Source organism: Apium graveolens, unplaced genomic scaffold, assembly GCF_009905375.1.
Source record: "Apium graveolens cultivar Ventura unplaced genomic scaffold, ASM990537v1 ctg6176, whole genome shotgun sequence".
Classification (NCBI taxonomy): domain Eukaryota; kingdom Viridiplantae; phylum Streptophyta; class Magnoliopsida; order Apiales; family Apiaceae; genus Apium; species Apium graveolens.
The window spans coordinates 27,367-53,257 of NW_027419254.1; the positions used below are offsets into that span (position 1 = coordinate 27,367).

The 25,891-nt window shown below is 29.5% G+C and overlaps 5 protein-coding genes across 5 annotated transcripts; all 5 read right to left on the reverse strand.

Annotated features, from left to right (window-relative positions):
* Positions 1-1,409: 1,409 nt before the first annotated feature.
* Positions 1,410-1,901, reverse strand: LOC141703072 (VQ motif-containing protein 11-like). Its single transcript, XM_074506681.1, has one exon. It carries the CDS (start codon positions 1,899-1,901, stop codon positions 1,410-1,412), a length of 492 nt encoding a protein of 163 aa, XP_074362782.1.
* A 3,044-nt stretch (positions 1,902-4,945) lies between these two features.
* Positions 4,946-5,461, reverse strand: LOC141703073 (VQ motif-containing protein 11-like). Its single transcript, XM_074506682.1, has one exon. It carries the CDS (start codon positions 5,459-5,461, stop codon positions 4,946-4,948), a length of 516 nt encoding a protein of 171 aa, XP_074362783.1.
* A 2,901-nt stretch (positions 5,462-8,362) lies between these two features.
* Positions 8,363-8,878, reverse strand: LOC141703074 (VQ motif-containing protein 11-like). Its single transcript, XM_074506683.1, has one exon. It carries the CDS (start codon positions 8,876-8,878, stop codon positions 8,363-8,365), a length of 516 nt encoding a protein of 171 aa, XP_074362784.1.
* A 2,938-nt stretch (positions 8,879-11,816) lies between these two features.
* On the reverse strand, positions 11,817-12,332 carry LOC141703075 (VQ motif-containing protein 11-like). The gene has a single exon (XM_074506684.1). The coding sequence runs from the start codon at positions 12,330-12,332 to the stop codon at positions 11,817-11,819; it is 516 nt and encodes a 171-aa protein (XP_074362785.1).
* Positions 12,333-15,309: 2,977 nt separating this feature from the next.
* Positions 15,310-15,825, reverse strand: LOC141703076 (VQ motif-containing protein 11-like). The gene has a single exon (XM_074506685.1). It carries the CDS (start codon positions 15,823-15,825, stop codon positions 15,310-15,312), a length of 516 nt encoding a protein of 171 aa, XP_074362786.1.
* Positions 15,826-25,891: the final 10,066 nt, after the last annotated feature.

A 25,891-nucleotide genomic window follows, 5' to 3' on the forward strand; every position in this document is an offset into this window, starting at 1 on the left:
TAGAAAATGTTGATCAATCAAAGCCTACCAACCGTTGGTAGGAAAAAATGACACAAAACCTACCAATTCTGGTAGGAAAGGGCTTGACTTTGTCAAAGGGACGTGCCACGTGGCATGCCACGTATCTGGGCCACACAATCCAAATCATCAACTAGGGTCCATATTTGAATGACGTGGCAGGTGATGTGGCGTTTTATGGCAAGTGGGGTCAATTGAAATACAAACATCAATTCCTACCACAAAGCAATTCCGACTGGCGCAACTCCCACCAAGCCTTTTGGTAGGAATTGCCTCCTTTTCCTACCAGAAATAGACCATTTCCTACCAAAATGCTGGTAGGAAATAGCCGTTTTTCTCGTAGTGTAATTATTTTTTTTGTGGATAAAAATATAAATCTCAAACTTTTATTCACAAAAGAATTTGAAAAATAATTAACAAAGACATACGGTTAATGCAACTTAAATTACGGGTAAAAGTCTTGACACATAAATTGGGATGGGACGGAGGAGTAACATTATTTGCATTTCCATCTTTTGCAGACTTCAAAACTTGCCATCACTCCGATAAATTATAACTTTTATTTAGTATTCTTATAAAATTTCGTGTTGTGTTGAAAATATAAACACACATTAATGTGCCATTTTTATTTTACAAAATTGTTGGTCTATGATTCCATGCAAGTAGTTCAAGTTGTGTTTTGAATAAATTTCAGTACCATATTCGCCTTATCTCCGATTAAAGATTTATAATACGGTTTTGTTGTGTGCCATAAACACAGACTTTTATAATTTTAGATTGGCCAATACTCCCTCTGTTTTCATTTATATGTCGTTTGACTCTTTCTTGCACACAATCCTGAGTATTTTTGACTACATAGATAAAATAATTTTTTTAAAATTTTTATTTTTCTAAATTAAAGTTTTAGTTATATATTTTTATTCACAGAAAGAAAAATTAAAAATATTATTCTAACTATGCGGTCAAAACACTTAAAAGTTAGTGTGTGCAAAATCAAAGATCACATAATAAAAAACAGAGGAGTACTTAAATAATGGTGACCCCTGCATTAACAACAAATACACCAATCAAGCCACTCCAAACTTTATTAAGTTTTATTGTTTAGTATGTGCTCATGGGCACATACTAGACAAACCCTTTATAATATACTAGTTGATAACTGTGAGAAACATGGGCCGAGATCGAAAAATTAATATTAAATGATTATATAAATTAATTTTAAATTATAATTAAAATAAATAATAAATAAAGGTATCACTTAAAAAGAGGTTTCACTTAATAAAGGCTATTATTGTGAATCAATAATATGCCACATATTCTTATTTTTAATCCATAATATCTCGAATAATATTGAATTTGAACATAACAAAGCATAGTAAACTTGGTCCAGTTTAAGAATCTGGAGATGTTGGGAACAAGGGAAGCAACTGTGGTTGAGGCTTGCTAGCAGTAGCTGGTGGACTAGGATACAAATAATGTTCCTCCTGAGGTACAAAAGGTGACAATGATGTTCCTGGACTTGGACTCCCTTGTGCCAAAACCGTGTCCAATGTTGACACAGGCGAGACATTTGTCACTCTCTTTCTTGGTGCAAACGCAGACTCGGGTAACCCATTTTGGTTCAATTGTAGTTGGAAGTTTCTAGCGTGTTCTTGGAGTTTGAACGATGGTCTTACTGGACCAATGTTAACAGGGTTGTGCTTTGCATTGAAATGTGGAGAAGTAGTGATGGGGAGCTTCTCCACTGTTGGTCTGGCTCCTGTTAGTTTCTGGACCACATCACGAAAGTTTGATGGGTCAACATGAACACTAATGGCATTTTCTAGTTGCGGTGATTTGTTATTGTTTGGTTTGGGAGAGTAAGAGAAACTAGAAGAAGCCATAGAGATTGAAAGAGAGAGTGTTGAAAATGATACACTTAGTTGATAAAACTACTTTGAATGCAATGAGACTCTAAAAGTTTATTTCAACTCTTGAAGAGACCATCTTGAAAAATGAATTAGTTGCATACTCGAGCCAATATAAGCCATAATGAATTAAGTAGGACTTTAAGACTTTTGTGTGGTGATGACGATCTACACTAATTGTTAAGGAACTGAATTTGGAAATATAAGGCGGTGCAGCTGGAAAGTTGGGACTCAAAGGTCATTTATTTGCATGTATCTGCTTAACTTTTTTTCTTTTCTGTAAGTATCTCCTTAACTTTTAATTTTGTACCGCCTAGATATGTGCTTTGTAACAACTGTTTTCATTTGTAATGTATAAGTATTTATTTTAGAGATAAAGATTTATTATAAAATTCGAGAATTTGATGGCTTGGGGAAGAAGGTAGGTAGTGAGGTAATTGATGTTAACTAGTTACATGGTATTGAAATTTGAGTTAAATTATTATTTTAGATAATTGCAAAATACTAAGAAAATTGATTTGCTGATATACTAATTATTTGTTTAAATTGATTTAATCAATATAATGTTATAATATACTGTTACATGATTAATATAAATTTTCATAGGTGAGATCAATATATATAATGTTATTATTATAAACTTAAACTAATGGATAGAGGAGATGGAGGGGTCTTTGTGTAAAATAATATAGTTAATTTCAGTTGTTTTTAAATATTTGTACGTGCTAAATTTTAGTTTTGAATGACATTATTAGATTATAAACAATTAAAATTTGATTTTCCAATTTAGAAAATTTTGGATAACAAATTATTTGATCAAAATTATGTTACATATAATACATTATTTACATAATTTCGGATTTTCAAAATATAATATAAGAAACTATCTATAATAATAATAATAGTAATAAAAAGTGACCCAAATGTCCCCAAATTCTTTTGCCTTTTTTTTTGCCAAATTTAAAGCAGATTTCATTAATGACTTTAAAGAGATTCAATCGAGACAAACCCCCAACTGATCATGCAACCAGGTTGAAAAACAAATAGAGCTAAATAATTAGCCATTTTGTTTCCGGATTGCTTACTGAAAATTAAAAATGAAGGTAATGGTTTCCCGGACAATCCAGAACGCATCTCCCCCGAAAACACTAGTTTCACAATTGACCCTCACATTAATTCGATTGATATTACAATGTTCAGAGGACTCAGTTGCAACAACGAAGTTTAGAGGCCTCATGTTATGAACAAATATTTTTTGTGAGAGGTGAGCATATGTGATTTTCACCACCGTTCCAAACGCACCCCAGCTATCTACCTGCCGGACACCAGCTATAGACCTGCCGAAAGTGTTGTTGATGCGAGATATCCAGATCTCCCAATACACCATCCAATTCATTTTCAACACAACCACCACATCGCACAAAGCGAGACACATCGTATAAAGCGAGACAATCAAACACACAAATAATAACTTCAACAGAACAATACGAAAAAACCCAAAATTCAAAAATCTCGGAATAACACCAAATTGTAATATGTTGTTAGACCAGAGATTTTGAATCCAAAAACTGAATTTTATTATAAAATCCAAGCTATTACCTTAATAGATCTGAAAACTAAAGTGAAGAATTGTAATGGATTTTTCGAGTTTTGTAATACAAATCTCGATTTTATTAAAGAAAAAGTGAATGAAAGAAGAAGATGAAGATAAATATGGAGATAGAGATGGTAGAAAGGGGGAAAAAGAAGGTAGGGCGGCTAGGGTTAGATGAAGCTAGGGGCGGCCGACTCTGATGCGAGAGAGAAATGCTCATTAATGAAGTTTGACTTAATCAATTTAAATTCTTTTAGTTTGCGTCTATAAATGAAATTGACATGCATTAACAAACACAGAGTCTGCATGCCAAGACTTTCTGCCATTTTTCAGTTCATAATTTACTACCCTATAATCCGTTTCATGCACGGCCTAATTATAACTTAATATTATTATTTATATAATAATTTTTGTAAAAATAAAAAAAATTATAAAAGATATTTAAATAAAATATAATAATTATGTATTACTGATTTTAATGAAGTATATAGTTACTAAATTTTGGATATTTAAAATATTAAGTTTTAGAATATTGTTAAAGATTCTCATATATTTATTTTTAAAATTTAATAATATCATTACATATCAATACTATATTATTAAAATCAAAAGATATCAAAAATGTGACATGGCTATTCATATTTTAATACTTACACCATAAATTCTTTATTTTATAACTAAAATTTTAGTTTACAAATCCTAAATTCAATTTTTTTTTACTTCGAAAACATCCATTTTTTAGTTATCGTTGTTTGTTAAACATAAGGAATCCTATTTCAACATAAGGAATCCTATTTCATAATGAAAGTTTTGTGTTTTTTCAATTTCATGTATTTTTAATTAAATTTTTAAATATAGTATTTGTATTTTTCTGATGTGTATTAATTATTAAGAATTAATTGATTATGAGATTATTTGGTATGCGACTCCGAGAGAATTATAATTTGAATTAATTTTAGCCGATTAAGATGCATTTTTTTTCTTATTTTTAATAATAATAATGTTTTTGAAAGTGGTGTTAACAATTTTTAGGAAGCTATAAAGAAATAACCAATCATAACTTATCAGGTTTAAAATAACATATTACACATAAAATAACATTTTTAATGAAAAATGATAAGTCGTTAGACTGTTTTTTGGACCAAACAAACTCATGTTTTGCTTATAATAGTATAATATAAATATATAGATTGATAATATTGTTTTTAAAATATTATTTTTGATTTCATTTGATCGGTTAGGTTAACATATTCCTAAAATTATGTTAATACCTTCCAAAATAAAGTTTAAACAAACATAATTTTATTAAAAAATAAATAAACTATCTAATATAACTACAAATTCTATACGGGGAACAAAGAGAATAAAGTATCTAATAAATAATATTCAATTTGAATATAACAAAGCATAGTAACCTTGGTCCAGTTTAAGAATCTGGAGATGCTGGGAACAAGGGAAGCAACTGTGGTTGAGGCTTGCTAGCAGTACTAGCCGGTGGACTAGGATACAAATAAAAGCCTTTATTTGCCATAGCTATCTCCTCCACTGGTACAAAAGGTGACACTGATGTTCCTGGACTTGGACTCCCTCGTGCCAAAACCGTGTCCAATGTTGACACAGGCGAGACATTTATCACTCTCTTTCTTGGTGCAAACGCAGACTCAGTTAACCCATTTTGGTTCAACTGTAGTTGGAGGTTTCTAGCCGGTTCTTGGAGTTTGAACGATGGTCTTACTGCACCAACATTAACAGGGTTGTGCTTTGCATTGAAATGTGGAGAAGTAGTGATGGGGAGCTTCTCGACTGCTGGTCTGGCTCCTGTTAATTTCTGGACCACATCATGATAGTTTGATGGGTCAACATGAACACAAATGGCATTTTCTAGCTGCGGTGATTTGTTATTGTTTGGTTTGGGAGAGGAAGAGGAACTAGAAGAAGCCATGATAGAGATTGAAAGAGAAAGAGAGTGTTGAAAATGATACACTTAGTTGATAAAACTACTTTGAATGCAATGAGACTCTAAAAGTTTATTTCAACTCTTGAAGAGAGACCATCTTGAAAAATGAATTAGTTGCATACTCGAGCCAATATAGGCCAAAATGAATTAAGCAAGACTTTAAGACTTTTGTGTGGTGATGAGGATCTACAGTAATCGTTAAGGAACTGAATTTGGAAATATAAGGCAGTGCAGGTGGAAAGGTCAGACTCAAAGGTCATTATTTGTATGTATCTACTTAACTTTTTTTCTTATCTGTAGGCATCTCCTTAACTTTCAATTTTGTACGGCGTATTGGGAAGAAGGTAGGTGATTGATGTTAACTAGTTACATGGTATTGAAATTTGAGTTAAATTATTATTTTAGATAATTGCAAAATACTAAGAAAATTGATTTGTTGATATACTAATTGTTTGTTTTAATTGATTTAATCAATATAATGTTATAATATACTGTTACATGATTATAAATTTTCATAGGTGAGATCTATATATATAATGTTATTATTATAAACTTAAACTAATGGATAGAGGAGATGGAGGTGTTTGTGTAAAATAATATAGTTAATTTCGGTTCTTTTTAAATATTTGTTCGTGCTAAATTTTAGTTTTGAATGACATTATTAGATTATAAACAATTAAAATTTGATTTTCCAATTTATAAAATTTTGGATAACAAATTATTTGATCATAATTATGTTACATATAATACATTATTTACATAATTTCGGATTTTCAAATTATAATAGAAGAAACTATCTATAATAATAATAATAGTAATAAAAAGTGACCCAAATGTCCCGAAATTCTTTTGCCTTTTTTTTGCCAAATTTAAAGCAGATTTTATTAATGACTTGAAAGAGATTCAATCGGGACAAACCCCCAACTGATCATGCAACCAGATTGAAAAACAAATAGAGCTAAATAATTAGCCATTTTGTTTCCGGATTGCTTAACAAACTGAATACAAATATTCTGAAAATTAAAAATGAAGGTAATGGTTTCCCGGACAATCCAACACACATCTCCCCCGTAAACAGTAGTTTCACAATTGACCCTCACATTAATTCGATTGATATTACAATTTTCAGAGGACTCAGTTGCAACAATGAAGTTTAGAGGACTCATGTTATCAACAAATATTTTTTGTGAGAGGTGAGCATATGTGATTTTCACCACCGTTCCAAACGCACCCCAGCTATCTACGTGCCGAACACCAGCTATAGACCTGCCGAAAGTGTTGTTGATGCGAGAATCGTATAAAGCGAGACAATCAAACACACAAATAATAACTTCAACAGAACAATACGAAAAAACCAAAAATTCAAAAATCTCGGAATAACACCAAATTGTAATATGTTGTTAGACCAGAGATTTTGAAACCAAAAACTGAATTTTATTATAAAATCCAAGCTCTTACCTTAATAGATCTGAAAACTAAAGTGAAGAATTGTAATGGATTTTTCGAGTTTTGTAATACAAATCTCGATTTTATTAAAGAAAAAGTGAATGAAAGGAGAAGATGAAGATAAATATGGAGATAGAGATGATAGAAAGGGGAAAAAAAGGTAGGGCGGCTAGGGTTAGGTGAAGCTAGGGGCGGCCGACTCTGATGCGAGAGAGAAATGCTCATTAATGAAGTTTGACTTAACCAATTTAAATTCTTTTGCCTTTTAGTTTGCGTCTATACATGAAATTGACATGCATTAACAAACACAGAGTCTGCATGCCAAGACTTTCTGCCATTTTTCAGTTCATAATTTACTACCCTATAATCCGTTTCATGCACGGCCTAATTATAACTTAATATTATTATTTATATAATAATTTTTGTAAAAATAAAAAAAATTATAAAAGATATTTAAATAAAATATAATAATTATGTATTACTGATTTTAATGAAGTATATAGTTACTAAATTTTGGATATTTAAAATATTAAGTTTTAGAATATTGTTAAAGATTCTCATATATTTATTTTTAAAATTTAATAATACCATTACATATCAATACTATATTATTAAAATCAAAAGATATCAAAAATGTGACATGACTATTCATATTTTAATACTTACACCATAAATTCTTTATTTTATAACTAAAATTTTAGTTTACAAATCCTAAATTCAATTTTTTTTTACTTCGAAAACATCCATTTTTTAGTTATCGTTGTTTGTTAAACATAAGGAATCCTATTTCAACATAAGGAATCCTATTTCATAATGAAAGTTTTGTGTTTTTTCAATTTCATGTATTTTTAATTTAATTTTTAAATATAGTATTTGTATTTTTCTGATGTGTATTAATTATTAAGAATTAATTGATTATGAGATTATTTGGTATGCGACTCCGAGAGAATTATAATTTGAATTAATTTTAGGCGATTAAGATGCATTTTTTTTTCTTATTTTTAATATTAATAATGTTTTTGAAAGTGGTGTTAACAATTTTTAGGAAGCTATAAAGAAATAACCAATCATAACTTATCAGGTTTAAAATAACATATTACACTTAAAATAACATTTTTAATGAAAAATGATAAGTCGTTAGACTGTTTTTTGGACCAAACAAACTCATGTTTTGCTTATAATAGTATAATATAAATATATAGATTGATAATATTGTTTTTAAAATATTATTTTTGATTTCATTTGATCGGTTAGGTTAACATATTCCTAAAATTATGTTAATACCTTCCAAAATAAAGTTTAAACAAACATAATTTTATTAAAAAAATAAATAAACTATCTAATATAACTACAAATTCTATACGGGGAACAAAGAGAATAAAGTATCTAATAAATAATATTCAATTTGAATATAACAAAGCATAGTAACCTTGGTCCAGTTTAAGAATCTGGAGATGCTGGGAACAAGGGAAGCAACTGTGGTTGAGGCTTGCTAGCAGTACTAGCCGGTGGACTAGGATACAAATAAAAGCCTTTATTTGCCATAGCTATCTCCTCCACTGGTACAAAAGGTGACACTGATGTTCCTGGACTTGGACTCCCTCGTGCCAAAACCGTGTCCAATGTTGACACAGGCGAGACATTTATCACTCTCTTTCTTGGTGCAAACGCAGACTCAGTTAACCCATTTTGGTTCAACTGTAGTTGGAGGTTTCTAGCCGGTTCTTGGAGTTTGAACGATGGTCTTACTGCACCAACATTAACAGGGTTGTGCTTTGCATTGAAATGTGGAGAAGTAGTGATGGGGAGCTTCTCGACTGCTGGTCTGGCTCCTGTTAATTTCTGGACCACATCATGATAGTTTGATGGGTCAACATGAACACAAATGGCATTTTCTAGCTGCGGTGATTTGTTATTGTTTGGTTTGGGAGAGGAAGAGGAACTAGAAGAAGCCATGATAGAGATTGAAAGAGAAAGAGAGTGTTGAAAATGATACACTTAGTTGATAAAACTACTTTGAATGCAATGAGACTCTAAAAGTTTATTTCAACTCTTGAAGAGAGACCATCTTGAAAATGAATTAGTTGCATACTCGAGCCAATATAAGCCAAAATGAATTAAGTAAGACTTTAAGACTTTTGTGTGGTGATGAGGATCTACAGTAATCGTTAAGGAACTGAATTTGGAAATATAAGGCAGTGCAGGTGGAAAGGTCAGACTCAAAGGTCATTATTTGCATGTATCTGCTTAACTTTTTTTCTTATCTGTAGGCATCTCCTTAACTTTCAATTTTGTACGGCATATTGGGAAGAAGGTAGGTGATTGATGTTAACTAGTTACATGGTATTGAAATTTGAGTTAAATTATTATTTTAGATAATTGCAAAATACTAAGAAAATTGATTTGTTGATATACTAATTGTTTGTTTTAATTGATTTAATCAATATAATGTTATAATATACTGTTACATGATTATAAATTTTCATAGGTGAGATCTATATATATAATGTTATTATTATAAACTTGAACTAATGGATAGAAGAGATGGAGGTGTTTGTGTAAAATAATATAGTTAATTTCGATTCTTTTTAAATATTTGTTCGTGCTAAATTTTAGTTTTGAATGACATTATTAGATTATAAACAATTAAAATTTGATTTTCCAATTTAGAAAATTTTGGATAACAAATTATTTGATCATAATTATGTTACATATAATACATTATTTACATAATTTCGGATTTTCAAATTATAATAGAAGAAACTATCTATAATAATAATAATAGTAATAAAAAGTGACCCAAATGTCCCGAAATTCTTTTGCCTTTTTTTTTTGCCAAATTTAAAGCAGATTTCATTAATGACTTTAAAGAGATTCAATCGGGACAAACCCCCAACTGATCATGCAACCAGATTGAAAAACAAATAGAGCTAAATAATTAGCCATTTTGTTTCCGGATTGCTTAACAAACTGAATACAAATATTCTGAAAATTAAAAATGAAGGTAATGGTTTCCCGGACAATCCAACACGCATCTCCCCGTAAACAGTAGTTTCACAATTGACCCTCACATTAATTCGATTGATATTACAATGTTCAGAGGACTCAGTTGCAACAACGAAGTTTAGAGGCCTCATGTTATGAACAAATATTTTTTGTGAGAGGTGAGCATATGTGATTTTCACCACCGTTCCAAACGCACCCCAGCTATCTACCTGCCGAACACCAGCTATAGACCTGCCGAAAGTGTTGTTGATGCGAGATATCGAGATCTTCCAATACACCATCTAATTCATTTTCAACACAACCACCACATCGCACAAAGCGAGACACATCGTATAAAACGAGACAATCAAACACACAAATAATAACTTCAACAGAACAATACGAAAAAACCAAAAATTCAAAAATCTCGGAATAACACCAAATTGTAATATGTTGTTAGACCAGAGATTTTGAATCCAAAAACTGAATTTTATTATAAAATCCAAGCTCTTACCTTAATAGATCTGAAAACTAAAGTGAAGAATTGTAATGGATTTTTCGAGTTTTGTAATACAAATCTCGATTTTATTAAAGAAAAAGTGAATGAAAGGAGAAGATGAAGATAAATATGGAGATAGAGATGGTAGAAAGGGGAAAAAAAAGGTAGGGCGGATAGGGTTAGGTGAAGCTAGGGGCGGCCGACTCTGATGCGAGAGAGAAATACTCATTAATGAAGTTTGACTTAACCAATTTAAATTCTTTTGCCTTTTAGTTTGCGTCTATAAATGAAATTGACATGCATTAACAAACACAGAGTCTACATGCCAAGACTTTCTGCCATTTTTCAGTTCATAATTTACTACCCTATAATCCGTTTCATGCACGGCCTAATTATAACTTAATATTATTATTTATATAATAATTTTTGTAAAAATAAAAAAAATTATAAAAGATATTTAAATAAAATATAATAATTATGTATTACTGATTTTAATGAAGTATATAGTTACTAAATTTTGGATATTTAAAATATTAAGTTTTAGAATATTGTTAAAGATTCTCATATATTTATTTTTAAAATTTAATAATACCATTACATATCAATACTATATTATTAAAATTAAAAGATATGAAAAATGTGACATGGCTATTCATATTTTAATACTTACACCATAAATTCTTTATTTTTATAACTAAAATTTTAGTTTACAAATCCTAAATTCAATTTTTTTTTACTTGGAAAACATCCATTTTTTAGTTATCGTTGTTTGTTAAACATAAGGAATCCTATTTCAACATAAGGAATCCTATTTCATAATGAAAGTTTTGTGTTTTTTCAATTTCATGTATTTTTAATTTAATTTTTAAATATAGTATTTGTATTTTTCTGATGTGTATTAATTATTAAGAATTAATTGATTATGAGATTATTTGGTATGCGACTCCGAGAGAATTATAATTTGAATTAATTTTAGGCGATTAAGATGCATTTTTTTTCTTATTTTTAATATTAATAATGTTTTTGAAAGTGGTGTTAACAATTTTTAGGAAGCTATAAAGAAATAACCAATCATAACTTATCAGGTTTAAAATAACATTTTTAATGAAAAATGATAAGTCGTTAGACTGTTTTTTGGACCAAACAAACTCATGTTTTGCTTATAATAGTATAATATAAATATATAGATTGATAATATTGTTTTCAAAATATTATTTTTGATTTCATTTGATCCGTTAGGTTAACATATTCCTAAAATTATGTTAATACCTTCCAAAATAAAGTTTAAACAAACATAATTTTATTAAAAAAATAAATAAACTATCTAATATAACTACAAATTCTATACGGGGAATAAAGAGAAATAATATTCAATTTGAATATAACAAAGCATAGTAAACTTGGTCCAGTTTAAGAATCTGGAGATGTTGGGAACAAGGGAAGAAACTGTGGTTGAGGCTTGCTAGCAGTACTAGCCGGTGGACTAGGATACAAATAAAAGCCTTTATTTGCCATAGCTATCTCCTCCACTGGTACAAAAGGTGACACTGATGTTCCTGGACTTGGACTCCCTCGTGCCAAAACCGTGTCCAATGTTGACACAGGCGAGACATTTATCACTCTCTTTCTTGGTGCAAAGGCAGACTCAGTTAACCCATTTTGGTTCAACTGTAGTTGGAGGTTTCTAGCTGGTTCTTGGAGTTTGAACGATGGTCTTACTGCACCAACATTAACAGGGTTGTGCTTTGCATTGAAATGTGGAGAAGTAGTGATGGGGAGCTTCTCGACTGCTGGTCTGGCTCCTGTTAATTTCTGGACCACATCATGATAGTTTGATGGGTCAACATGAACACAAATGGCATTTTCTAGCTGCGGTGATTTGTTATTGTTTGGTTTGGGAGAGGAAGAGGAACTAGAAGAAGCCATGATAGAGATTGAAAGAGAAAGAGAGTGTTGAAAATGATACACTTAGTTGATAAAACTACTTTGAATGCAATGAGACTCTAAAAGTTTATTTCAACTCTTGAAGAGAGACCATCTTGAAAAATGATTAGTTGCATACTCGAGCCAATATAAGCCAAAATGAATTAAGTAAGACTTTAAGACTTTTGTGTGGTGATGAGGATCTACAGTAATCGTTAAGGAACTGAATTTGGAAATATAAGGCAGTGCAGGTGGAAAGGTCAGACTCAAAGGTCATTATTTGCATGTATCTGCTTAACTTTTTTTCTTATCTGTAGGCATCTCCTTAACTTTCAATTTTGTACGGCGTATTGGGAAGAAGGTAGGTGATTGATGTTAACTAGTTACATGGTATTGAAATTTGAGTTAAATTATTATTTTAGATAATTGCAAAATACTAAGAAAATTGATTTGCTGATATACTAATTATTTGTTTAAATTGATTTAATCAATATAATGTTATAATATACTGTTACATGATTAATATAAATTTTCATAGGTGAGATCAATATATATAATGTTATTATTATAAACTTAAACTAATGGATAGAGGAGATGGAGGGGTCTTTGTGTAAAATAATATAGTTAATTTCAGTTGTTTTTAAATATTTGTACGTGCTAAATTTTAGTTTTGAATGACATTATTAGATTATAAACAATTAAAATTTGATTTTCCAATTTAGAAAATTTTGGATAACAAATTATTTGATCAAAATTATGTTACATATAATACATTATTTACATAATTTCGGATTTTCAAAATATAATATAAGAAACTATCTATAATAATAATAATAGTAATAAAAAGTGACCCAAATGTCCCCAAATTCTTTTGCCTTTTTTTTTTGCCAAATTTAAAGCAGATTTCATTAATGACTTTAAAGAGATTCAATCGAGACAAACCCCCAACTGATCATGCAACCAGGTTGAAAAATAAATAGAGCTAAATAATTAGCCATTTTGTTTCCGGATTGCTTAACAAACTGAATACAAATATTCTGAAAATTAAAAATGAAGGTAATGGTTTCTCGGACAATCCAACACGCATCTCCCCCGAAAATAGTAGTTTCACAATTGACCCTCACATTAATTCGATTGATATTACAATGTTCAGAGGACTCAGTTGCAACAACGAAGTTTAGAGGCCTCATGTTATGAACAAATATTTTTTGTGAGAGGTGAGCATATGTGATTTTCACCACCGTTCCAAACGCACCCCAGCTATCTACCTGCCGAACACCAGCTATAGACCTGCCGAAAGTGTTGTTGATGCGAGATATCGAGATCTCCCAATACACCATCCAATTCATTTTCAACACAACCACCACATCGCACAAAGCGAGACACATCGTATAAAGCGAGACAATCAAACACACAAATAATAACTTCAACAGAACAATACGAAAAAACCAAAAATTCAAAAATCTCGGAATATCACCAAATTGTAATATGTTGTTAGACCAGAGATTTTGAATCCAAAAACTGAATTTAATTATAAAATCCAAGCTCTTACCTTAATAGATCTGAAAACTAAAGTGAAGAATTGTAATTGATTTTTCGAGTTTTGTAATACAAATCTCGATTTTATTAAAGAAAAAGTGAATGAAAGGAGAAGATGAAGATAAATATGGAGATAGAGATGGTCGAAAGGGGGAAAAAAGGTAGGGCGGCTAGGGTTAGGTGAAGCTAGGGGCGACCGACTCTGATGCGAGAGAGAAATGCTCATTAATGAAGTTTGACTTAACCAATTTAAATTCTTTTGCCTTTTAGTTTGCGTCTATACATGAAATTGACATGCATTAACAAACACAGAGTCTGCATGCCAAGACTTTCTGCCATTTTTCAGTTCATAATTTACTACCCTATAATCCGTTTCATGCACGGCCTAATTATAACTTAATATTATTATTTATATAATAATTTTTGTAAAAATAAAAAAAATTATAAAAGATATTTAAATAAAATATAATAATTATGTATTACTGATTTTAATGAAGTATATAGTTACTAAATTTTGGATATTTAAAATATTAAGTTTTAGAATATTGTTAAAGATTCTCATATATTTATTTTTAAAATTTAATAATACCATTACATATCAATACTATATTATTAAAATCAAAAGATATCAAAAATGTGACATGACTATTCATATTTTAATACTTACACCATAAATTCTTTATTTTATAACTAAAATTTTAGTTTACAAATCCTAAATTCAATTTTTTTTTACTTCGAAAACATCCATTTTTTAGTTATCGTTGTTTGTTAAACATAAGGAATCCTATTTCAACATAAGGAATCCTATTTCATAATGAAAGTTTTGTATTTTTTCAATTTCATGTATTTTTAATTTAATTTTTAAATATAGTATTTGTATTTTTCTGATGTGTATTAATTATTAAGAATTAATTGATTATGAGATTATTTGGTATGCGACTCCGAGAGAATTATAATTTGAATTAATTTTAGGCGATTAAGATGCATTTTTTTTTCTTATTTTTAATATTAATAATGTTTTTGAAAGTGGTGTTAACAATTTTTAGGAAGCTATAAAGAAATAACCAATCATAACTTATCAGGTTTAAAATAACATATTACACTTAAAATAACATTTTTAATGAAAAATGATAAGTCGTTAGACTGTTTTTTGGACCAAACAAACTCATGTTTTGCTTATAATAGTATAATATAAATATATAGATTGATAATATTGTTTTTAAAATATTATTTTTGATTTCATTTGATCGGTTAGGTTAACATATTCCTAAAATTATGTTAATACCTTCCAAAATAAAGTTTAAACAAACATAATTTTATTAAAAAAATAAATAAACTATCTAATATAACTACAAACTCTATACGGGGAACAAAGAGAATAAAGTATCTAATAAATAATATTCAATTTGAATATAACAAAGCATAGTAAACTTGGTCCAGTTTAAGAATCTGGAGATGTTGGGAACAAGGGAAGCAACTGTGGTTGAGGCTTGCTAGCAGTACTAGCCGGTGGACTAGGATACAAATAAAAGCCTTTATTTGCCATAGCTATCTCCTCCACTGGTACAAAAGGTGACACTGATGTTCCTGGACTTGGACTCCCTCGTGCCAAAACCGTGTCCAATGTTGACACAGGCGAGACATTTATCACTCTCTTTCTTGGTGCAAACGCAGACTCAGTTAACCCATTTTGGTTCAACTGTAGTTGGAGGTTTCTAGCCGGTTCTTGGAGTTTGAACGATGGTCTTACTGCACCAACATTAACAGGGTTGTGCTTTGCATTGAAATGTGGAGAAGTAGTGATGGGGAGCTTCTCGACTGCTGGTCTGGCTCCTGTTAATTTCTGGACCACATCATGATAGTTTGATGGGTCAACATGAACACAAATGGCATTTTCTAGCTGCGGTGATTTGTTATTGTTTGGTTTGGGAGAGGAAGAGGAACTAGAAGAAGCCATGATAGAGATTGAAAGAGAAAGAGAGTGTTGAAAATGATACACTTAGTTGATAAAACTACTTTGAATGCAATGAGACTCTAAAAGTTTATTTCAACTCTTGAAGAGAGACCATCTTGAAAAATGAATTAGTTGCATACTCGAGCCAATATAAGCCAAAATGAATTAAGTAAGACTTTAAGACTTTTGTGTGGTGATGAGGATCTACAGTAATCGTTAAGGAACTGAATTTGGAAATATAAGGCAGTGCAGGTGGAAAGGTCAGACTCAAAGGTCATTATTTGCATGTATCTGCTTAACTTTTTTTCTTATCTGTAGGCATCTCCTTAACTTTCAATTTTGTACGGCGTATTGGGAAGAAGGTAGGTGATTGATGTTAACTAGTTACATGGTATTGAAATTTGAGTTAAATTATTATTTTAGATAATTGCAAAATACTAAGAAAATTGATTTGCTGATATACTAATTATTTGTTTAAATTGATTTAATCAATATAATGTTATAATATACTGTTACATGATTAATATAAATTTTCATAGGTGAGATCAATATATATAATGTTATTATTATAAACTTAAACTAATGGATAGAGGAGATGGAGGGGTCTTTGTGTAAAATAATATAGTTAATTTCAGTTGTTTTTAAATATTTGTACGTGCTAAATTTTAGTTTTGAATGACATTATTAGATTATAAACAATTAAAATTTGATTTTCCAATTTAGAAAATTTTGGATAACAAATTATTTGATCAAAATTATGTTACATATAATACATTATTTACATAATTTCGGATTTTCAAAATATAATATAAGAAACTATCTATAATAATAATAATAGTAATAAAAAGTGACCCAAATGTCCCCAAATTCTTTTGCCTTTTTTTTTGCCAAATTTAAAGCAGATTTCATTAATGACTTTAAAGAGATTCAATCGAGACAAACCCCCAACTGATCATGCAACCAGGTTGAAAAATAAATAGAGCTAAATAATTAGCCATTTTGTTTCCGGATTGCTTACTGAAAATTAAAAATGAAGGTAATGGTTTCCCGGACAATCCAGAACGCATCTCCCCCGAAAACAGTAGTTTCACAATTGACCCTCACATTAATTCGATTGATATTACAATGTTCAGAGGACTCAGTTGCAACAACGAAGTTTAGAGGCCTCATGTTATGAACAAATATTTTTTGTGAGAGGTGAGCATATGTGATTTTCACCACCGTTCCAAACGCACCCCAGCTATCTACCTGCCGGACACCAGCTATAGACCTGCCGAAAGTGTTGTTGATGCGAGATATCCAGATCTCCCAATACACCATCCAATTCATTTTCAACAGAACCACCACATCGCACAAAGCGAGACACATCGTATAAAGCGAGACAATCAAACACACAAATAATAACTTCAACAGAACAATACGAAAAAACCCAAAATTCAAAAATCTCGGAATAACACCAAATTGTAATATGTTGTTAGACCAGAGATTTTGAATCCAAAAACTGAATTTTATTATAAAATCCAAGCTCTTACCTTAATAGATCTGAAAACTAAAGTGAAGAATTGTAATGGATTTTTCGAGTTTTGTAATACAAATCTCGATTTTATTAAAGAAAAAGTGAATGAAAGAAGAAGATGAAGATAAATATGGAGATAGAGATGGTAGAAAGGGGGAAAAAGAAGGTAGGGCGGCTAGGGTTAGATGAAGCTAGGGGCGGCCGACTCTGATGCGAGAGAGAAATGCTCATTAATGAAGTTTGACTTAATCAATTTAAATTCTTTTAGTTTGCGTCTATAAATGAAATTGACATGCATTAACAAACACAGAGTCTGCATGCCAAGACTTTCTGCCATTTTTCAGTTCATAATTTACTACCCTATAATCCGTTTCATGCACGGCCTAATTATAACTTAATATTATTATTTATATAATAATTTTTGTAAAAATAAAAAAATTATAAAAGATATTTAAATAAAATATAATAATTATGTATTACTGATTTTAATGAAGTATATAGTTACTAAATTTTGGATATTTAAAATATTAAGTTTTAGAATATTGTTAAAGATTCTCATATATTTATTTTTAAAAATTAATAATATCAATACATATCAATACTATATTATTAAAATCAAAAGATATCAAAAATGTGACATGGCTATTCATATTTTAATACTTACACCATAAATTCTTTATTTTATAACTAAAATTTTAGTTTACAAATCCTAAATTCAATTTTTTTTTACTTCGAAAACATCCATTTTTTAGTTATCGTTGTTTGTTAAACATAAGGAATCCTATTTCAACATAAGGAATCCTATTTCATAATGAAAGTTTTGTGTTTTTTCAATTTCATGTATTTTTAATTAAATTTTTAAATATAGTATTTGTATTTTTCTGATGTGTATTAATTATTAAGAATTAATTGATTATGAGATTATTTGGTATGCGACTCCGAGAGAATTATAATTTGAATTAATTTTAGCCGATTAAGATGCATTTTTTTTTCTTATTTTTAATAATAATAATGTTTTTGAAAGTGGTGTTAACAATTTTTAGGAAGCTATAAAGAAATAACCAATCATAACTTATCAGGTTTAAAATAACATATTACACATAAAATAACATTTTTAATGAAAAATGATAAGTCGTTAGACTGTTTTTTGGACCAAACAAACTCATGTTTTGCTTATAATAGTATAATATAAATATATAGATTGATAATATTGTTTTTAAAATATTATTTTTGATTTCATTTGATCGGTTAGGTTAACATATTCCTAAAATTATGTTAATACCTTCCAAAATAAAGTTTAAACAAACATAATTTTATTAAAAAAATAAATAAACTATCTAATATAACTACAAATTCTATACGGGGAACAAAGAGAATAAAGTATCTAATAAATAATATTCAATTTGAATATAACAAAGCATAGTAACCTTGGTCCAGTTTAAGAATCTGGAGATGCTGGGAACAAGGGAAGCAACTGTGGTTGAGGCTTGCTAGCAGTACTAGCCGGTGGACTAGGATACAAATAAAAGCCTTTATTTGCCATAGCTATCTCCTCCACTGGTACAAAAGGTGACACTGATGTTCCTGGACTTGGACTCCCTCGTGCCAAAACCGTGTCCAATGTTGACACAGGCGAGACATTTATCACTCTCTTTCTTGGTGCAAACGCAGACTCAGTTAACCCATTTTGGTTCAACTGTAGTTGGAGGTTTCTAGCCGGTTCTTGGAGTTTGAACGATGGTCTTACTGCACCAACATTAACAGGGTTGTGCTTTGCATTGAAATGTGGAGAAGTAGTGATGGGGAGCTTCTCGACTGCTGGTCTGGCTCCTGTTAATTTCTGGACCACATCATGATAGTTTGATGGGTCAACATGAACACAAATGGCATTTTCTAGCTGCGGTGATTTGTTATTGTTTGGTTAGGGAGAGGAAGAGGAACTAGAAGAAGCCATGATAGAGATTGAAAGAGAAAGAGAGTGTTGAAAATGATACACTTAGTTGATAAAACTACTTTGAATGCAATGAGACTCTAAAAGTTTATTTCAACTCTTGAAGAGAGACCATCTTGAAAAATGAATTAGTTGCATACTCGAGCCAATATAGGCCAAAATGAATTAAGCAAGACTTTAAGACTTTTGTGTGGTGATGAGGATCTACAGTAATCGTTAAGGAACTGAATTTGGAAATATAAGTGCAGGTGGAAAGGTCAGACTCAAAGGTCATTATTTGTATGTATCTATTTAACTTTTTTTCTTATCTGTAGGCATCTCCTTAACTTTCAATTTTGTAGCGTATTGGGAAGAAGGTAGGTGATTGATGTTAACTAGTTACATGGTATTGAAATTTGAGTTAAATTATTATTTTAGATAATTGCAAAATACTAAGAAAATTGATTTGTTGATATACTAATTGTTTGTTTTAATTGATTTAATCAATATAATGTTATAATATACTGTTACATGATTATAAATTTTCATAGGTGAGATCTATATATATAATGTTATTATTATAAACTTAAACTAATGGATAGAGGAGATGGAGGTGTTTGTGTAAAATAATATAGTTAATTTCGGTTCTTTTTAAATATTTGTTCGTGCTAAATTTTAGTTTTGAATGACATTATTAGATTATAAACAATTAAAATTTGATTTTCCAATTTATAAAATTTTGGATAACAAATTATTTGATCATAATTATGTTACATATAATACATTATTTACATAATTTCGGATTTTCAAATTATAATAGAAGAAACTATCTATAATAATAATAATAGTAATAAAAAGTGACCCAAATGTCCCGAAATTCTTTTGCCTTTTTTTTGCCAAATTTAAAGCAGATTTTATTAATGACTTGAAAGAGATTCAATCGGGACAAACCCCCAACTGATCATGCAACCAGATTGAAAAACAAATAGAGCTAAATAATTAGCCATTTTGTTTCCGGATTGCTTAACAAACTGAATACAAATATTCTGAAAATTAAAAATGAAGGTAATGGTTTCCCGGACAATCCAACACGCATCTCCCCCGTAAACAGTAGTTTCACAATTGACCCTCACATTAATTCGATTGATATTACAATTTTCAGAGGACTCAGTTACAACAATGAAGTTTAGAGGACTCATATTATCAACAAATATTTTTTGTGAGAGGTGAGCATATGTGATTTTCACCACCGTTCCAAACGCACCCCAGCTATCTACCTGCCGAACACCAGCTATAGACCTGCCGAAAGTGTTGTTGATGCGAGAATCGTATAAAGCGAGACAATCAAACACACAAATAATAACTTCAACAGAACAATACGAAAAAACCAAAAATTCAAAAATCTCGGAATAACACCAAATTGTAATATGTTGTTAGACCAGAGATTTTGAAACCAAAAACTGAATTTTATTATAAAATCCAAGCTCTTACCTTAATAGATCTGAAAACTAAAGTGAAGAATTGTAATGGATTTTTCGAGTTTTGTAATACAAATCTCGATTTTATTAAAGAAAAAGTGAATGAAAGGAGAAGATGAAGATAAATATGGAGATAGAGATGGTCGAAAGGGGAAAAAAGGTAGGGCGGCTAGGGTAAGGTGAAGCTAGGGGCGGCCGACTCTGATGCGAGAGAGAAATGCTCATTAATGAAGTTTGACTTAACCAATTTAAATTCTTTTGCCTTTTAGTTTGCGTCTATACATGAAATTGACATGCATTAACAAACACAGAGTCTGCATGCCAAGACTTTCTGCCATTTTTCAGTTCATAATTTACTACCCTATAATCCGTTTCATGCACGGCCTAATTATAACTTAATATTATTATTTATATAATAATTTTTGTAAAATAAAAAAAAATTATAAAAGATATTTAAATAAAATATAATAATTATGTATTACTGATTTTAATGAAGTATATAGTTACTAAATTTTGGATATTTAAAATATTAAGTTTTAGAATATTGTTAAAGATTCTCATATATTTATTTTTAAAATTTAATAATACCATTACATATCAATACTATATTATTAAATCAAAAGATATCAAAAATGTGACATGGCTATTCATATTTTAATACTTACACCATAAATTCTTTATTTTATAACTAAAATTTTAGTTTACAAATCCTAAATTCAATTTTTTCTTTTTATTTCGAAAACATCCATTTTTTAGTTATGGTTGTTTGTTAAACATAAGGAATCCTATTTCAACATATGGAATCCTATTTCAATGAAAGTTTTGTGTTTTTTCAATTTCATCTATTTTTAATTTAACTTTTAAATATAGTATTTGTATTTTTCTGATGTGTATTAATTATTAAGAATTGATTATGAGATTATTTGGTATTCGACTCAGAGAGAATTATAATTTGAATTAATTTTAGAAGAGTTAAAGATGCATATTTTTTCTTATTTTTAATATTAATAATGTTTTTGAAAGTGGTGTTAACAATTTTTAGGAAACTATAAAGAAATAACCAATCATAACTTATCACGTTTAAAATAGCTTATTACGAGGAAGAAGATGGAGGCTAAGGTTGAACACTAATAAATGAACCTTATATTTAGCAAAAAAAAAAAAATAGCTTATTACACTTAAAATAACATTTTTAATGAAAAATGATAAGTTGTTATACTGTTTTTTGGACCAAACAAACTCATGTTTTGATTATAATTTGATCCGTTAGGTTAACATATTCCTAAAATTATGTTAATACCTTCCAAAATAAAGTTTAAACAAACATAATTTTATTAGAAAAAATAAATAAACTATCGAATATAATTACAAATTCTATACAAACATAATTTTATTAGAAAAATAAATAAACTATCTAATATAACTACAAATCTGGAGATGTTGGGAACAAGGGAAGCAACTGTGGTTGAGGCTTGCTAGCAGTAGCCGGTGGACTGGGATACAAATAAAAGCCTTTATCTGCCATAGCTATCTCCTCCTGTGGTACAAAAGGTGACACTGATGTTCCTGGACTTGGACTCCCTCGTGCCAAAATCGTGTCCAATGTTGACACAGGCGAGACATTTATCACTCTCTTTCGTGGTGCAAATGTAGACTCAGTTAACCCATTTTGGTTCAATTGTAATTGGAGGTTTCTAGCGTGTTCCTGGAGTTTGAACGATGGTCTTACTCCACCAACGTTAACAGGGCTGTGCCTTCCATTGAAGGAGGAACTAGAAGAGCCCATGATAGAGATTGAAGGAGAGAGTGCTGAAATATAACCGAATAAATACAACCGTATTTATATACAACCGTATACGGTTGAGTTTAGGCGTGCTCTTAAAATCAACCGCGTTCGGTCGAATTTAGCCTTACTAATTACAACCGAATAAATACAACCGTATTTATATACAACCGTATACGGTTGAGTTTAGGTGTGCTCCTAAATTCAACCGCACTCGGTCGAATTTAGCCTTGTCAATTACAACCGGATAAATACAAGCGTATTTATATACAACTGTATACGGTTGAGTTTAGGCGTGCTCCTAAATTTCCGCTCTTTTTAAAAATAATTCGACCAAAATCGGTTGAATTTAGTACAAAATTCGTTGGCGGGAAAATTCCCTCCATTTTTTGGGCGTGCTCCCAAATTTAACCGCATTCGGTCGAATTTAGCCTTGACAAAAAATGGAGGGAATTTTCCCGCCAACGAATTTTGTACTAAATTCAACCGATTTCGGTCGAATTATTTTTAAAAGAGTGGAAATTTTTTGGAAAAAAATATAGAATAAAATTTACACGAAATTTATATTTTAGTTCGTGCAAAAAAAGATTATTATGATAGTTAGATATTTATCGTTCAATTAATAATTATAATTTCAGTTTTAATTTATTTTGTATTTGTTTTAAATACGGATATGAAAATTGTCAAAAAACAAGTTCACGGGAAAGTGTAAGTAATTTGAATATTTAAATTTTAACTATTTTGACATCCGTACAGTTGGATCATTCATTAATATTTTTAAAAATATCGAAACATCAATATGAGATTAAACACTAGTTAGAAGTACTGGTCAATTTACTAGTTGACTGTTAAAAAAACAAACCAAATATATTTATTTTTTTCTAAAATTTTTGTCATATCACTAAATATATAGATCTTGACATCCGTACGGTTGGATCATTCATTAATATTTTTAAAAATATCGAAACATCAATATGGGATTAAACACTAGTTACAAGTACTGGTCAAACTACTCTTTGACTCTTAAAAAGGCAAACCAAATATATTTCTTTTTTTCTAAAATTTTTGTCATATCAATAAAATATATAGATCTTGACATCCGTACGGTTAGATCATTCATTAATATTTTTAAAAATATCGAATCATCAATATGGGATTAAACACTAGTTAGAAGTACGGGTCAAATTAGTAGTTGACTGTTAGAAAAGGAAACCAAATATATTTATTTTTTCTAAATTTTTTGTCATATCACTAAAATATATAGATTTTGACATCCGTACAGTTGGATCATTCATTAATATTTTAAAAATATCGAAACATCAATATGGGATTAAACACTAGTTAGAAGTACTAGTCAAACTACTCTTTGACTCTTAAAAAGGCAAACCAAATATATTTCTTTTTTTCTAAAATTTTTGTCATTTCATAAAATATATAGATCTTGACATCCGTACGGTTAGATCATTCATTAATATTTTTAAAAATATCGAATCATCAATATGAGATTAAACACTAGTTAGAAGAACGGGTCAAATTACTAGTTGACTGTTAAAAAAGTAAGACAAATATATTTATTTTTTTCTAAAATTTTTGTCATATCACTAAAATATATAGATCTTGACATCCGTACGGTTAGATCATTCATTAATATTTTTAAAAATATTGAATGATCAATATGGGATTAAACACTAGTTAGAAGTACAAGTCAAATTACTAGTTGACTGTTAAAAAAGTAAAGCAAATATATTTATTTTTTTCTAAAATTGTTGTCATATCACTAAAATATATAGATCTTGACATCCGTACGGTTAGATCATTCATTAATATTTTTAAAAATATCGAATCATCAATATGGGATTAAACACTAGTTAGAAGTACTAGTCAAATTATTAGTTGACTGTTAAAAAAGTGAACCAAATATATTATTTTTTTTCTAAAATTTTTGTCATATCACTAAAATATATAGATTTTGACATCCGTACGGTTAGATCATTCATTAATATTTTTAAAAATATCGAATCATCAATATGGGATTAAACACTAGTTAGAAGTAGGGGTCTAATTACTAGTTGATTGTTAAAAAAGTAAACCAAATATATTTATGTTTTTCTAAAATTTTTGTTATATCACTAAATATATAGATTTTGACATCCGTACGGTTGGATCATTCATTAATATTTTAAAAATATCGAAACATCAATATGGGATTAAACACTAGTTAGAAGTACGGGTCAAACTACTCTTTGACTCTTAAAAGGCAAACCAAATATGTTTCTTTTTTTTTAAAAAAATTTTGTCATATCAATAAAATAAATAGATCTTGACATCCGTACGGTTAGAATCATTCGTTAATATTTTTAAAAATATCGAATCATCAAAATGGGAATTAAACACTAGTTAGAAGTACGGGTCAAATTATTAGTTTACTGTTAAAAAAGAAAACAAATATATTTATTTTTTTCTAAATTTTTTGTCATATCACTGAAATATATCGATTTTGACATTCGTATGGTTGGATCATTCAGTAATATTTTTAAAATATCGAATCATCAATATGGGATTAAACACTAGTTATATGTACTCGTCAAACTACTCTTGACTATTAAAAAGCAACAAATATATTTATTTTTTCTAAATTATTATCATATCACTAAAATATACAGATCTTGACATCTGTACGGTTGGATCATTCATTAATATTTTAAAAATATCGAAACATCAATATGGGATTAAACACTAATTAGAAGTACTGGTCAAACTACTCTTTGACTATTAAAAAGGCAAATCAAATATATTTATTTTTTCCAAAATTTTTGTCATATCACAAAAATATACTGATTTTTGTCCCAAACTGATGTTTGGAGTTTTTTTTAAAAATATTTATAAAATGTGGTATTTATGATAAAATCGATCCAAATCATGAATTAAATTTTTTTCTTAAAACATTGAATTCTCAAAAATAAATTTAAAATTTGGAATATAATAATCTTTGTAAGGAAAATATTAATTAATATTTATGTCCTATAAAAGTTATCAAATATATAATATATAATAATATTATTACAAAATTGACACTCCTAAATTCGACGGGCGATGTTGTATTTAGAGTCACGTCAGCGATATGCATGAATTATATTTAACGGACCATATTCGACTACTATCACACATCCAACGGTTGAAATTACATTTATAAAAAATATTTACACACAAAAACAAAAACAAATTATATAAGAAACTAACCCTAAACCCTAAACCCCCTCACCCCTACCTTACGCGTTCCACCCCCCCTCTTTCCCCTTTCCCTCACGCCGCACCTCCCTCCCCCTTCCCTATTTTTTTTCCGGTCAACCTACCTCCCCCTC

Coding starts and splice junctions, on each gene's coding strand:
- LOC141703073 (XM_074506682.1), bottom strand. CDS start 5,461: ATGGCTTCTTCTAGTTCCTCTTCCTCTCCCAAACCAAACAATAACAAA.
- LOC141703075 (XM_074506684.1), bottom strand. CDS start 12,332: ATGGCTTCTTCTAGTTCCTCTTCCTCTCCCAAACCAAACAATAACAAA.
- LOC141703072 (XM_074506681.1), bottom strand. CDS start 1,901: ATGGCTTCTTCTAGTTTCTCTTACTCTCCCAAACCAAACAATAACAAA.
- LOC141703076 (XM_074506685.1), bottom strand. CDS start 15,825: ATGGCTTCTTCTAGTTCCTCTTCCTCTCCCAAACCAAACAATAACAAA.
- LOC141703074 (XM_074506683.1), bottom strand. CDS start 8,878: ATGGCTTCTTCTAGTTCCTCTTCCTCTCCCAAACCAAACAATAACAAA.